At 38.3% G+C, this 15213-nt stretch overlaps 2 protein-coding genes across 2 annotated transcripts; one reads left to right on the top strand and one right to left on the bottom strand.

Annotated features, from left to right (window-relative positions):
* Positions 1 to 4116: 4116 nt before the first annotated feature.
* Positions 4117 to 6637, bottom strand: LOC141912242 (uncharacterized). Its single transcript, XM_074803465.1, has 5 exons — positions 6569 to 6637; positions 5507 to 5534; positions 4833 to 5047; positions 4535 to 4650; positions 4117 to 4257 (listed from the first exon to the last, which is right to left on the bottom strand). The coding sequence occupies exons 1-5, from the start codon at positions 6635 to 6637 to the stop codon at positions 4122 to 4124; spliced, it is 564 nt and encodes a 187-aa protein (XP_074659566.1). The 3' UTR covers positions 4117 to 4121.
* Positions 6638 to 11704: 5067 nt separating this feature from the next.
* On the top strand, positions 11705 to 12634 carry LOC141912308 (uncharacterized). The gene is made up of 3 exons (XM_074803552.1): positions 11705 to 11898; positions 12081 to 12196; positions 12475 to 12634. The coding sequence occupies exons 1-3, from the start codon at positions 11821 to 11823 to the stop codon at positions 12617 to 12619; spliced, it is 339 nt and encodes a 112-aa protein (XP_074659653.1). The 5' UTR covers positions 11705 to 11820; the 3' UTR covers positions 12620 to 12634.
* Positions 12635 to 15213: the final 2579 nt, after the last annotated feature.

Below are 15213 nucleotides of genomic sequence, written 5' to 3'. Positions count from 1 at the left end.
TAATCCTGACCGAAACGAAGCTTAACGATACAGATGAGGCCTGGGCTAAGAACTTCTTCAACAATTTGGGGTATACTGTATTCTTAAAAAATCGTGAGAAACTATCTTCATTCCGGTCCGGTGGCATAGCGATTGCGAAAAGCAATATTTTAGCTCCTCATGTAACTATTATCAAAAGTTCTTGTAATTATGTATTATGGCTACTTGTAGACAAGCATATAATTGACAAAGATAAAAATCTACAAATAGGGGCTGTATACTTACCACCAGAAACCAGTAAATTTGGCGGAGTAGACTGCTTTAATGCATTAAATATCGATATTCTCGAAAAATTTAATAGAACAGAATCCTTTTTATTATTATGCGGTGACTTTAACGCCTATACCGGAGCACCCTTAGACTACAACTCACCAGAAAACTACATTGGATCTAACTGTTGGATCAGACCTTGACAACGAGCTTCTTTTAGAAACCTATACTTGTGAACAGGTGCTTTCCAGTTATGACATATTAAGACGCAAAACTAAAGATCTCTCGGTGAATAACTATTGGTCCCGTTTAGTAGAACTGTGTAAAAACTATAGTATTATTATTTTGAACGGCAGGATAGCTCCCGATCGATTGACCGGTGACTATACGTGTCATAAAGGCGAAATTAAACATATAGTAGATTACATGATCGCATCCCCTCATTTGATCAGTTCTGTAAGACTGTTCCAGGTTTTAGAATTCGAAAAGCTTTTCTCTGACGTCCACAGTGGTCTAATTGCAGAGTTCAGTTTTAAGATCGAAATTCCAGACCTGGCCTCTGTGGACGCCAGTGAAAACTGTCAAGAGAAAGTTAATTGGAAGCCAGATCTGAAGGATCAATTTGTTCAGTCCTTAGAAAGGGAAATGCCTCTTCTCAATAGTATCAGTGAATGTCTCGCAAACAACACATTAAATGCAAACGAGGCCAACGACAGGCTTTGTAATATATCGTTAACCACAGCTGGTAACGTCATGGGTAAGCGGGTTTTGAAACGTAAATCCAAACCGCGGTCAGCCGTTAAAGCCACTAACAACGTAACAGTTAGACTAGCGAGGTCTGACTATCGCCGTGCCAAACGTTTGTACCTAAGCCTGCGCACTAGAAATAATCATTTTGAAATGAATCGTGCCTTTCGTAAATATAAAAAAAACTATTAACAAATGGAAAAACGACAAAAGGCAAGAATTTAGCAGGAAAATTAGACAACTATCAAACTCTGACCCTCATACATTTTGGAAACTATTCAAAAAATCAGATAACAATTCGTGCAAAGTTCCGAACTCCGATCTCTTCCAACATTTCAAATCTATGAATGAAAGCCCAGTTTTAAACGGAAACGAACCTCTATTAAATAACGTTGATGAATTTATAGGTAGTAACTTTGACCATGGCCCTTTGAATCAACCGTTCTCTAGGGAAGAAATCTCAAAATGCATTAAAAAGCAAAAAAATTTCAAGGCCTGTGGTATCGATGGGATACCGAATGAGTTCCTCAAAAGTGCCGAAGAATCACTACTACCTTTATTAGTAAACCTTTTTAATAATGCTCTCGATACAGGCACTATTCCAGAGTCATGGCTGAAAGGCATCATTGTCCCTTTCTTTAAACAAAAAGGTAGCGAAAAGGACCCCGATAATTATAGGGGAATCACCCTTTTAAGCAATATTGGCAAACTATTCACTAGTATTATCAACGAAAGAATTTACCGAGTACTTAGAAATTAACAATCTTTTGCTACAGAACCAGGCCGGTTTCAGGAAGAATCATAGCATTATGGACCACGTATTTACCCTCAAGGCTCTAGTCGACACCTTCCTAAACAACAATCAAAAACTCTATTGTATTTTCATAGATTATAAAAAAGCCTTCGACTCTATCTGGAGAAAGGCCTTGTGGCACAAACTAATTAACAGTGGTGTCACTGGCAAAGTACTTAACGTTATACATAAAATGTATCAAGGTATCAACTCATGTGTTTTTTCCGATAATAAAATGTCAGATTTTTTTGATAGCTATTTAGGGGTAAGACAAGGTGAAAATCTGTCTCCTATATTATTTTCTATCTTTTTAAACGACCTGGAAAGCTATCTATTAGAACGAAATAGTCCAACCCTAAATTTTTTCGGACCTAACAATGTGCCATGGTTCCAACTTTTAATTCTCATGTATGCAGATGACACGGTTTTATTAAGTGATTCGCCCGAGGGACTCCAAAAACTTATAGATAATCTCTGTGAATATTGCCAAGAATGGAAACTTTCAATTAATAATGACAAGACAAAGGTCATCATCTTCTCGAAAAGAAGATTAAGAATCTTACCAGAATTTTACATTAATGGTCACAAATTAGAAATAGTTGATAAATTCAAGTACCTGGGTGTTCTCTTTTCATACACTGGATCGTTCACACAATGTCGTAAAACTCTTTCGGAACAAGCTATGAAAGCGGTATTTTTTGTATTAAAAAATTCAAGTGAACATTCATTAGACCTAGATCTGACCTTGAAACTTTATGATAGTATGGTATTACCTATATTGCTGTTTGGCTGTGAAATTTGGGGATATGAGAACACACAGGTACTCGAGCGTGTTCAGCTACAATTTTTTAAATATTTACTCAGATTGAAAAGGTCTACGTCTAGTGTATTCATTTACGGTGAGCTTGGGCGCTATCCTTTAGAGATTTATGTTAAATTGAGAATCGTTAAATTTTGGACAAAATTGATAAATCAGACTGAACATTTCTCTTCTTTTATGTACAAATATATCTATCAAACGCACCACGGCGGTCGGGGTAACGCTTGGATTCTTAATGTTAAAAATATTCTTGTAAAAAATGGTCTCGGCCACGCTAGGGAAACTCAATCTGTACCCAGTGCTAATTATCTTTATAGTATTTTGAAACAGAGGCTCATGGATCAGTAAGCACAACGCTGGTACTCCAAGGTCAACGAAACACCAAATTTGCTTAACCTACAAGCGTTTTAAAAACTGTTTTAAATTCGAAGAGTACCTGACCAAATTACCCCCCAGTCTCCGCCTAGCCTTGTGTCGATTCAGATGCTCGAACCATAAGTTACCTATTGAAATCGGTAGATATCGCCAGATTGAGCGAAAGCATAGAATTTGTCAGAAATTTCATTTGGCAGCAACTGGAGACGAATTCCATTTTCTTTTAGTATGTCCCTTTTTTCAAAGCCTGAGAAACAAATTTATACCTAGTTACTACTGGCGACATCCCAATGAAAATACCTTACATAACCTTTTCTGTTCGAGAGGTAAAACTTTGCTCAATCTGGCGATATTCATTAAAAAAGGTATCAAATCATTTACCTAATATAGTGTATAATTATCGGATCTCGATACTACAATTCCGCCTCATCTTTTGCATTATAATTTCATTATAATTATAATTATTATTATTATAAGTATTATATTACTGCTATCACTATTATTATTATTTTTACTATAATCATAATTGTTATTATTATAAATATAATTATTATTAACAATATCATTATATTTTTTGTAATATGCTGTAATCTATGCGCTACTTTTGTGCTCTGTGCAATGTTATTATAACTTGTGGAGTGAATGAACTAAACTGAAACTGAAACTAGAAAGGGAACCTAATGGCAGGCAAAGTATTTTTCTCGCTTGCCAGGGTTTCAAAGCTCACGCCAACAGAAAGAAACCTTTGCCGCATTAGCCTTCGTTCGTCTATTTCACTTCCCAATATATTTATATAACAGGTTCCCGCTCAAAAGGCACGTTTCCAATCGAGCAATGAATATTTGCCTTGTTATGTCGACAATCTCTAGGTGCATCCGTGTTTCTTTCGCGGCAAAGCTGCACAATATTATCGACTTGGTCCGGTACATTAGGATTGGGTGTCCGTGCAATCTTGGCGTCATCCGCCAGGTTCGAATCCCAGCCGAATAATCGGCAGATACGACAAAAATAACGGAAAGTTCGCAGTACACCAGCGCTCAACAGCAAGCAAAACATTATCACTGGTGCATAGGTCTCGAATAAATGTAAATGGAATATTTATTTCGGCTTTTACATTATTTGTTTCGTCTTGTCATCTCACTGTAATATTTTTGGATTTACACAAACAGCCTGTATCTTACAACCAAGTCTGCCGTTACATTTACCAGATACTACGCATGTATTCTTGTCGGATTTCATTGCTGTCAATGAATAGGAATCATCCTGCTGCCATCTGAAAAATTAAACATTCAAGATATTGGGATCGATTTGTGGGAAATCAAAAGTACTATAAGTGAAATATTTGGTAAGCATATATTAAGATATATTTTGGTATATTACGAGATCATTCTGAATCAGGGGACTCGGAGACGTTTTCATATAGCTGCATCGAGCTTACGTAGCACCGGGAAAAGGAGATGGTTCTAAATGGATTAAGTCAAATCTATCGACGAGGAGTGGTCGACCGATTCGACAGTCATCGAGTGGAGGAGAATGATATGAATACTCACGGGTTATCTAAGCCGCAAGAACTGACGACGAAACCGTCGGGACATGTGATAGTCGGTGTTCTGGAATAGTCAGTCGTTTGGACAACGTGATAGAGAGTTTCACACGTGGCGATTGCCTGGAAAAGAAAACTATCCGTGAATGTATATCTATCTAAGTAACAAAATACTACACTAGGTCTCCCATCTAGACCCATCACTCAAGTATTTACTTGAACATGTATTTACTTGTACGCAACGTTTCGTATACACACACGCACAAACGCATATTGCGTGCAACACAAGTTGAATATGTAAGTACCTTGACTGGAGGTCTATCAAAGCTATGATTCACTCTACACATATTGTATCCGATCACTATGTTCGCATCGCAATCGATTTCCGAGGAGCAACTGCATCGGACGACGAAAGAACCTTCCGGACACGTGACCTCACTGATGGCGTCATCAGCAGTCGAAGTTTCTGGCCCAGTCTTTTCGACTATTACACCAATCACGTCGCTCACGAACAGGATTGCTCAAATGAAAATGAGAAAATGTTTAATCGCTGTTTATAAAAGGCTCTATATTATTATCTTAAGAAACTGGCTACGTACCGGTACGTAATTCTTTTGAATCATTACTCGAAATTATTGCGTTAATATGACGGTTTAAGGCCACCCCCATCCCAATAAGATCGTAGTGTGGCATCTTATGTTAGTAAATAAAGTAGATAAAGAAACTATGACAGTTATTAATGGAAAGAAGTTGATGCAGTTTGAGGAGCTATTGTGTAGGTATAACCAGTCCGGCAATCCTCGCACAGCAGGTTTGTTATCATGATGACATCATAAACTCTTTTTTACAGCGCAAAACCTTCAGATTATTGTTCAGTAGCGATTTAAACGGACTATACTGCCGCGCAGTCTTAGTGTCACCTGCCGTTCAAATCACCCGCCAGGAGAGATAACATTTAGTCTGCATGATCTATACATACCAATTATTATTCCGACAAGAAGTTTCATCTGAAAAGAACGTAAAACAATATTAGGACTAAATCACGATTGATAAATCAATTCCCGTGTCTCGCTCTCAAGATTCTGGACCCCTTTTGTAGAAAGAACCGGCATTCTTAAAATTCCGATTCTCCCGCTAATGGTCTACCAAATTTGGCATGGAGCAAGCGACCCAGCGTCACGACCGTTCACTACCGTTTTTGATTACGAAATAATTTAGCTCATGATTCACTGATGTAAAATAATTTTGAAAACTGATTTGCTAAACTAACTTTTCCTTCCAACCCTCCTGTCATGACGAGTTATGATTAACTCACTCCTCGGTTATCATCGTTGAGAGAGCAGCTATTCCCCGTGAATTACCAACGGACGTATACAACAACAGAAACTTTGGAAAACTAACAACAATTATTTTTCACAAAACTCTAGCGAGTATTACCGTTATTGACTAAAAATGCCCCGCGTGGCGCTCGACGGGTTGAGGGCGTTTAAAAATCTGTATTTGATACGCTTAATAGATTATGATAAAACGTGTAATCGAGTAGACCATGACGTTGGTAGCTTTTGGAACTGCGATACATAGACCGCTGGTAAATTCAACGACACCGCAATTGAATGAAAAAAATATATAGAAAACAAAACTTTAAAGCAGCAAAATTGGTTATCAAATAGAGGGGAATTAGAAATTAATGGATTGCAAATCGTCGTGGATTTCCTGGACTCGGTTCCATCACGGCGTCGCAGCTGGGCCCAGGTCGGTTGCGCTCGAATGCAACTACGAAAAGTATGTCAGCTTACTGTAGGCCGGAGTAGAACATGGGCAAAACTAGCCAGATACGGCTCGCGATTGTTCGTTAGACGTCGGGTATGATGAGCCGGTTATTTTATGTCGAACGGATATAACGGCTACTAGCCTACTTATGAGTAGTTAATATCGGATATAAGATATTTTTCTCGAATGAACTTATCTAATACACTCTTCAATGGAAATCTAACTTAGAAAGTCCCGTTAATCTGGGCCTCAAAGAGCTCGAACTACTCACCGTGTGTTCGCTGGTTTCTCGCGTCTGCGGCAGTATGACCGTGACAATACAATTCATACGTTGATACATCTCTTAAATCGTTTAAATTGTTTAAACAGCCCGCAAACCAAGCATTTTATTATGTGGATTTTGGAAAATATCGAGTGTTTTCTGTCTGGACTGTTAAACATCTGCCGCCAATTATAATATTACACATATACGTAATCGATATTCACGTGAAATAAATGGTTTAACAATTTCTAGCCGCCATTTCCTTAGGGTATTTTCTTTTCATTTCTCATAATCATTTCTCAAATTTTCAAATCTCAATGAGACGAGAAAATAAAATTAAACGTAGTATATTGTCACGAATCGTGTTTTGTGGGGTTTACTGATAACACTGTCTACAATTATGCTAATATCAAAATGATGGATAACGCGAAGATTATGGAAATACATACGAATCAGCGGGGTCAATTTTTCGACACAAGACGGCGATCTATTTTGTTTTCATTTCTCATATTCAATTCTCAAATTTGCAATAATTCGATATGCGAGTGATGTAATGTAACCTTTCTAGCACCCACAGAGAAACGCAATGGATAATTGGAAGGTTGGTAGTAAAGCAGAAGTTGGTAGCTAGGGGTCAGATCGGTAGTGAGAATGTGTGATCATGTAACCACCAACCTGCAGACATTCACCATTTTCTTAACATAAAATGTTGTCGGTTCAGTTGCGGCGGCGAAAACTTGGGGACGAAAATGTATCGATATCTAATTAGCTACCAATGTTTGATGGTGAAATTTATAATGAAACGTTGAACACCAAAAACAGTGTATTATTGTATTATGAAAATGTTTATTGCTTTGTATTTCATTTCTATTTCAAGAACAGGGACCAGTTGCTCAACAGTTGGTTAAAGATAACCGGTGAATAAATACCATTGTAAGACGCATAGTGTCATTGACTGTAGAAAACTCAGATGAATGTAGACCTTATTTACTGACGTTATATGTTAAATTCCACACGCGTTTTATTGCTATATTGACCGCCACCAACCGCGAATTTTTGATACTGCAAATTAAAGTTTTCACAATAAAGCTTTTATACATCGGCAAATACTGTGTTATTTATTGTGTGAGTCACCAACTACGTCACCATTAATGGAGTTTCGAAACAACAATTACAATATTGAGAATTTTGGCGGTCATGCTGTAACACATAAAACGGACGTTCGGAGCCAGTTCTAAAATATATTACTTTTTCCTGTTAAATGCATTGTATCCTGTCCCGTGCATTTTGTTCGTGAAATGTAAATAGTTTTCTCAATGTTAGTCTTATTCTGAATGCATGAAATCATCGAAATTGTATCAGATTGAAACAATATGATTCGAGGGTCTACATGTTTTGTACTTTTACACTTAAAATAAAATGTAATGTAAAGCCTTGATAATCGATCGCGTGCGGGCTGTTTAACACACTACACAAGGCCTCCACGTGTGCGTGGGAGCGCTAAGCACACACAAACGCTTATACCATGAACGTATCAACTAGATCACGCGATCTATTATCAAGTTTTACATACATTTTATTTTAAGTGGATTTTGTTGTTCATTTGGAGCGAGAATTGCACCTAAATGACATTGAATTATCGAGTGTTTTCTGTCTGGACTGTTAAACATCTGCCGTCATTTATCATTACAGTATTCGATATTCATGTTAAATAAATCATTTACCAGTTGCTAGCCGCCATTATATTATGGTAATTTTGTTTTCATTTCTCATATTCATTTCTCAAATTTGCAATAGTTTTGCGCGGTTGGTGGCGGTCAATATGGCAATAAAGCGCGTGTGGAATTTAACATATAACGTCAGTAAATAAGGTCTACATTCATCTGAGTTTTCTACAGTCAATGACACTATGCGTCTTACAATGGTATTCATTCACCAGTTATCTTTAACCAACTGTTGAGCAACTGGCCCCTGTTCTTGAAATAGAAATGAAATACAAAGCAAAAAACATTTTCATAATACAATAATACACTGTTTTTGGTGTTCAACGTTTCATTATAAATTTCAACATCAAACGTTTGTAGCTAATTAGATATCGATACATTTTCGTCACCAAGTTTTCGCCGCCGCAACTGAACCGACAACATTTTATGTTAAGAAAATGGTGAATGTCTGCATGTTGGTGGTTCCAGACTGCATATTGATGGTGCCTGTATTACTGCTCTGATCGTTTTAGAGCCCATGACCCAACGCACACGACACAGGGAAACTTGAAAATAGGAGACGGAAATATCTTTTCGATCGTTTCCCCGTTTCTCATACGAGCAACATGATTTCCGAAAACAATGTATCCGGAATTAAACATATTCATATTTGTTCCTGAGTTTCTATGTTTTCGTCGAAATAACTTTATGCTTCTCACGATTGAAATTGGGCTTATCAAAAGCATTCCGCGAGCCTCGGTGTTCTAGTGAAAACTTGCTACGCTTGAAAATTGCTGAATAACTCCGCACTATTCTCCACACTTTCCTTTATTTTCTAGATTAGCTAATCAGTAATAATGCCGCAGTGGCAAAATAGCGTTAACATGAATTGCTATCGCTGCGCTATTTTTCTTGCGCATTAGCAAAATATAACCTGCCAAATTGACTAATGATTGTCGTGATCTGTGTGCTGGCCAAAAATGCACACAGATCACACATTCTCACTACCGATCTGACCCCTAGCTACCAACTTCTGCTTTACTACCAACCTGCAAATTATCCATTGTGTTTCTCTGTGGGTGCTAGAAAGGTTACATTACACCACTCGCATATCGAATTATTGCAAATTTGAAATGAAAACAAAATAGATCGCCGTCTTGTGTCGAAAAATTGACCCCGCTGATTCGTATGTATATCCATAATCTTCGCGTTATCCATCATTTTGATATCAGCAGAATTGTAGACAGTCTTATATTTTGCGCCAAAAAAAAAAATAATGAACCACATCATTCCACTTTTATCGGTTGTATTTTGAATTTAGTGTTTTCGGTCCGACAACCATCGAATTAACTTTATTCTGTGCATATAATGTATATCCGTAGATAATGTAAATATAGAATAGGAGAATACCTAGTCATACGTCAGTATGTTTTCGAGATTTTACCTAAATATCATCATCAACGAAACTAGGTGTATCAGCTACTTGTCAGTGGTTTAGTTGAGCTCAGCTGCGCCCCCTACAGTAAACCCCACAAAACACGATTCGTGACAATATACTATGTTTAATTTCATATTCTCGTCTCATTGAGATTTGCAAATTTGAGAAATTATTATGAGAAATGAAAACATAATACCCTGAGAAAATGGCGGCTAGAAATTGTTAAATCATTTATTTCACGTGAATATCGATTACGTATAGGCCTATATGTAATATGATAATTGGCGGCAGATGTTTAACAGTCCAGACAGAAAACACTCGATATTTTCCAAAATCCACATAATAAAATGCTTGGTGTGCGGGCTGTTTAAACAATTTTAACAATTTAAGAGATGTACCACCGTATGAATTGTATTGTCACGGTCATACTGCCGCAGACGCGAGAAACCAGCGAACACACGGTGAGTAGTTCGAGCTCTTTGAGGCCCAGATAAACGGTTCTTTCTAAGTTAGATTTCAATTAAAGAGTGTATTAGATAAGTTCATTCAAGAAAAATATCTTATATCCGATATTAACTACTCATTATAGTAGGCCAGCAGTAGCCGTTATATTCGTTCGACATAATATAACCGGCTCATCATACCCGACGTCTAACGAACCATCGCGAGCCGTATCTGGCTAGTTTTGCCCATGTTCTACTCCGGCCTACAGTAAGCTGACATACTTTTCGTAGTTGCGTTCGAGCGCAAACGACCGGGGCCCAACTGCGACGCCGTGATGGAACCGAGTCCAGGAAATCCACGACGATTTGCAATCCATCAATTTCTAAATCCCCTCTATTTGATAACCAATTTTGCTGCTTTAAAGTTTTATTTTCTATATATTTTTTTCATTCAATTGCGGTGTCGTTGAATTTGCCAGCGGTCTATGTATCGCAGTTCCAAAAGCTACCAAGGTCATGGTCTACTCGATTACACGTTTTATCATTATCTATTAAGCGTATCAAATACAGATTTTTAAACGCCCTCAACCCGTCGAGCGCCACGCGGGGCATTTTTAGTCAATAACGGTAATACTCGCTAGAGTTTTGTGAAAAATGATTGTTGTTAGTTTTCCAAAGTTTCTGTTGTTGTATACGCCCGTTGGTAATTCACGGGGAATAGCTGCTCTCTCAACGATGATAACCGAGGAGTGAGTTAATCATAACGCGTCATGACAGGAGGGTTGGAAGGAAAAGTTAGTTTAGCAAATCAGTTTTCAAAATTACATCAGTGAATCATGAGCTGAATTATCTCGTAATCAAAAACGGTAGTGAACGGTCGTGACGCTGGGTCGCTTGCTCCATGCCAAAATTGGTAGACCATTAGCGGGAGAATCGGAATTTCAAGAATGCCGGTTCTTTCTACAAAAGGGGTCCAGAATCTTGAGAGCGAGACACGGGGAGTGATTTATCAATCGTGATTTAGTCCTTATATTGTTTTACGTTCTTTTCAGATGAAACTTCTTGTCGGAATAATAATTGGTATGTATAGATCATGCAGACTTAATGTTATCTCTCCTGGCGGGTGATTTGAACGGCAGGTGGCACTCAGACTGCGCAGCAGTATAGTCCGTTCAAATCGCTACTGAACAATAATCTGAAGGTTATCATAAAACATCATAAAAAGAGTTTATGATGTCATCATGATAACAAACCTGCTGTGCGAGGATTGCCGGACTGGTTATACCTACACAATAGCTCCTAAAACTGCCTCAACTTCTTTCCATTACTGTCATAGTTTCTTTATCTACTTTATTTACTAACATAAGATGCCACACTACGATCTTATTGGGATGGGGGTGGCCTTAAACCGTTATATTAACGCAATAATTTCGAGTAATGATTCAAAAGAATTACGTACCGGTACGTAGCCAGTTTCTTAAGATAATAATATAGAGCCTTTTATAAACAGCGATTAAACATTTTCTCATTTTCATTTGAGCAATCCTGTTCGTGAGCGACGTGCTTGGTGTAATAGTCGAAAAGACTGGGCCAGAAACTTCGACTGCTGATGACGCCATCAGTGAGGTCACGTGTCCGGAAGGTTCTTTCGTCGTCCGATGCAGTTGCTCCTCGGAAATGGATTGCGATGCGAACATAGTGATCGGATACAATATGTGTAGAGTGAATCATAGCTTGAATAGACCTCCAGTCAAGGTACTTACATATTCAACTTGTGTTGCACGCAATATGCGTTTGTGCGTGTGTGTATACGAAACGTTGCGTACAAGTAAATACATGTTCAAGTAAATACTTCAGTGATAGGTCTAGATGGGAGACCTAGTGTAGTATTTCTTTACTCAGATAGATATACATTCACGGATAGTTTTCTTTTCCAGGCAATCGCCACGTGTGAAACTCTCTATCACGTTGTCCAAACGACTGACTATTCCAGAACACCGACTATCACATGTCCCGACGGTTTCGTCGTCAGTTCTTGCGGCTTAGATAACCCGTGAGTATTTATATCATTCTCCTCCACTCGATGACTGTCGAATCGGTCGACCACTCCTCGTCGATAGATTTAACTTAATCCATTTAGAACCATCTCCTTTTCCCGGTGCTACGTAAGCTCGATGCAGCTATATGAAAACGCCTCCGAGTCCCCTGATTCAGAATGATCTCGTAATATACCAAAATATATCTTAATATATGCTTACCAAATATTTCACTTATAATACTTTCGATTTCCAAACAAATCGATCCAAATATCTTGAATGTTTAATTTTTCAGATGGCAGCAGGATGATTCCTATTCATTGACAGCAATGAAATCCGACCAGAATACATGCGTAGTATCTGGTAAATGTAACGGCAGACTTGGTTGTAAGATACAGGCTGTTTGTGTAAATCCAATAATAAAACAGTGCGATGACTAGACGAAACAAATAATGTAAAAGCCGAAATAAATATTCCATTTACATTTATTCGAGACCTATGCACCAGTGATAATGTTTTGCTTGCTGTTGAGCGCTGGTGTACTGCGAACTTTCCGTGACTTTCCGTGATTTTTGTCGTATCTGCCGATTATTCGGCTGGGAATCGAACCTGGCGGATGACGCCAAGATTGCACGGACACCCAATCCTAATGTACCGGACCAAGTCGATAATATTGCGCAGCTTTGCCGCGAAAGGAAGTGCGGTAACACCTAGAGATTGTCGACATAACAAGGCAAATATTCATTGCTGGATTGGAAACGTGCCTTTTGAGCGGGAACCTGTCTGTCCAAAAATATAAATATATTGGGAAGTGAAATAGACGAACGAAGGCTAATGCGGCAAAGGTTTCTGTTGGCGTGAGCTTTGAAACCCTGGCAAGCGAGAAAAATACTTTGCCTGCCATTAGGTTCAACCTGCCAAGAGAGAGTTTGTTCGTTCGTTTGTTCATTCCTTCATTCATGATCCCTCCAAGATAGATGTTCACTTTCTAAAAGATGCAGTTTTTGAGGAAGAGTTTTCGTTTTGTCATGCATGACGTATGGTATATATTGTTTGTGTGTTAACCTTGTAAAATTGGAGGCCATAGTTTGTTTGTTTGCCCCTACGTCGTTCAGATCTTGGTTTCCCAAGACTAACCCTAGATTTTTCATTTAACATCACGACAGGACGGCCTTCGAAGTGCTACCCGCACACTGTAAGCAGTCAGCAGGACTCGAACCCGCTTGTCACTCAGCACGGATATTAAATGGATACTACCGCAGCACGTCTTATCCAACTGAGCTACCGAGGGCGTTGTTCCCATTTTGAAGTACGTAGAGTGTTCATTTTAACATATATGAAGATATGGTATATTGTTCAAAAACTCTGAATTTTAAAAACTCCAAAAGCCAGCTTCAAAAGCTTGATCCACCAGGGAGCCATGACCTCTGAAATCAGGCGGGTCGACGAGGCAATGCGGAAACGTACCCTCAAAAAGGCTGCTCCCGATCCAGCTTCCGTGCAGCACAGATGTCCAGACTGCGGTCGGGGCTTAAGAGCCAAAATCGGTCTCATCAGCCATCAGAGAACACACAGAGGCTGAAACTGAAGTTTGGTCATCTTCGACTCCGAAGGACGAACAACAACAACTCAGCGCCTGACCATTTAGAATTTGCGTATAGTAATCTATTATGAATTAATCCCACATAATTACCGGGTCTTAACAGTAACAAGAATAACGCAAAGAATCGTCATCCATTGATAAAAGTGCACCCCGAAAAGCCTAAAATTTACCGGAGTGATATAAGTCCCGATCCGCCATTTCCTGTTTTTGTTTCATTTATCGCCGCCATTTTGTACCATCTTCCGTTTGGCAGATGTTTTCAACATTATCTTAATCGCTTCAAAGACATCGATGCCACATCGTGTTCGAATCCCGACAATGCAATAATTTTGTTTCCTATAATTCCCTCTTTGTGATTAAAGTAAATTAATGTTCATTGAATATACGTTGTTAAGGTCGTTTTCAAAGTTGTTATAGTTCAAACATATGTATAATATGTAAACTGTCACTAATAAATGAAAACAAAAAAAAACTTTTTCTAAAAATCGTTGTTTATTTCTGAATACAAATTCCCCACTTAACAAATTGATGCATAAAAGTAGACCAACCTACCGTTTGTAGTAACGAAAATATGGATCAAAACGCGCAAGGAGAGCATGTGCGACAAACTAGTTCATGCAACTGCCACCAGGAGACTTTGAAACAACCATATCTTCGGTTAAGCCATTTTGGTACATCGATACTTTTTACGTGGTAGCCCTTGCATGTAGCTGGATCCATATATCTAGCATATTGTTGACCCAGGTTGCGCTTCTTGGAAATAAGTCATATGTTATGAACTGTATAATTATTTCGATGACGCTTCCCAGTGCGATATATGAACCGGTTAGGCAGAAACCCGTTATCGCTGCTATGCAGCTATATTTAATATAGAAATTACGACTTTATTTTGCATTTTACATACTCATTGTATAAACTGATATAGATTATTTCATTTCAGAATGTTTAATAAAACTCTGTTCATAACATTGGCCTTGTTTATGGTCGTTGGAGCTAAAGCAGCAAATGAAACTACATTATTGATTGAAATGTCATCGTTTGGAATCGTAGACACATCTTTCCTAGTCACCATTTTATCTTGATCTTGGACAAGATCGAAAAGCAGTGACACTGTTGACTCGAAGATCACTGTTGACTCGAAGATCACTTCGCAGCCCATGTCAGACAAAATTTATCTCGAGTTTGCTCTTCACTGCTGATACCGATAATACCATATGATAGTTTATATATCTTATCAATCCACTCAGTCCCATTATCTAGTGGGATTTTGTTGAAATACCCATCCATAACTTCTTAAACGAAATTGCCTTAAGTAAAATTACTTGTGTAATAAACTTGATTTTTTTCGAAGCACAAATTCTGTTTATGCATTTTCAAAATTTACCCCGACTGAATCATCCGTGCACCATAGGGGCTGTCGATGATTAAGCT

The sequence above is a fragment of the Tubulanus polymorphus genome, chromosome 10 (assembly GCF_964204645.1).
Source record: "Tubulanus polymorphus chromosome 10, tnTubPoly1.2, whole genome shotgun sequence".
NCBI lineage: Eukaryota > Metazoa > Nemertea > Palaeonemertea > Tubulaniformes > Tubulanidae > Tubulanus > Tubulanus polymorphus.
This window is presented reverse-complemented; position numbering and strand designations above follow the sequence as displayed.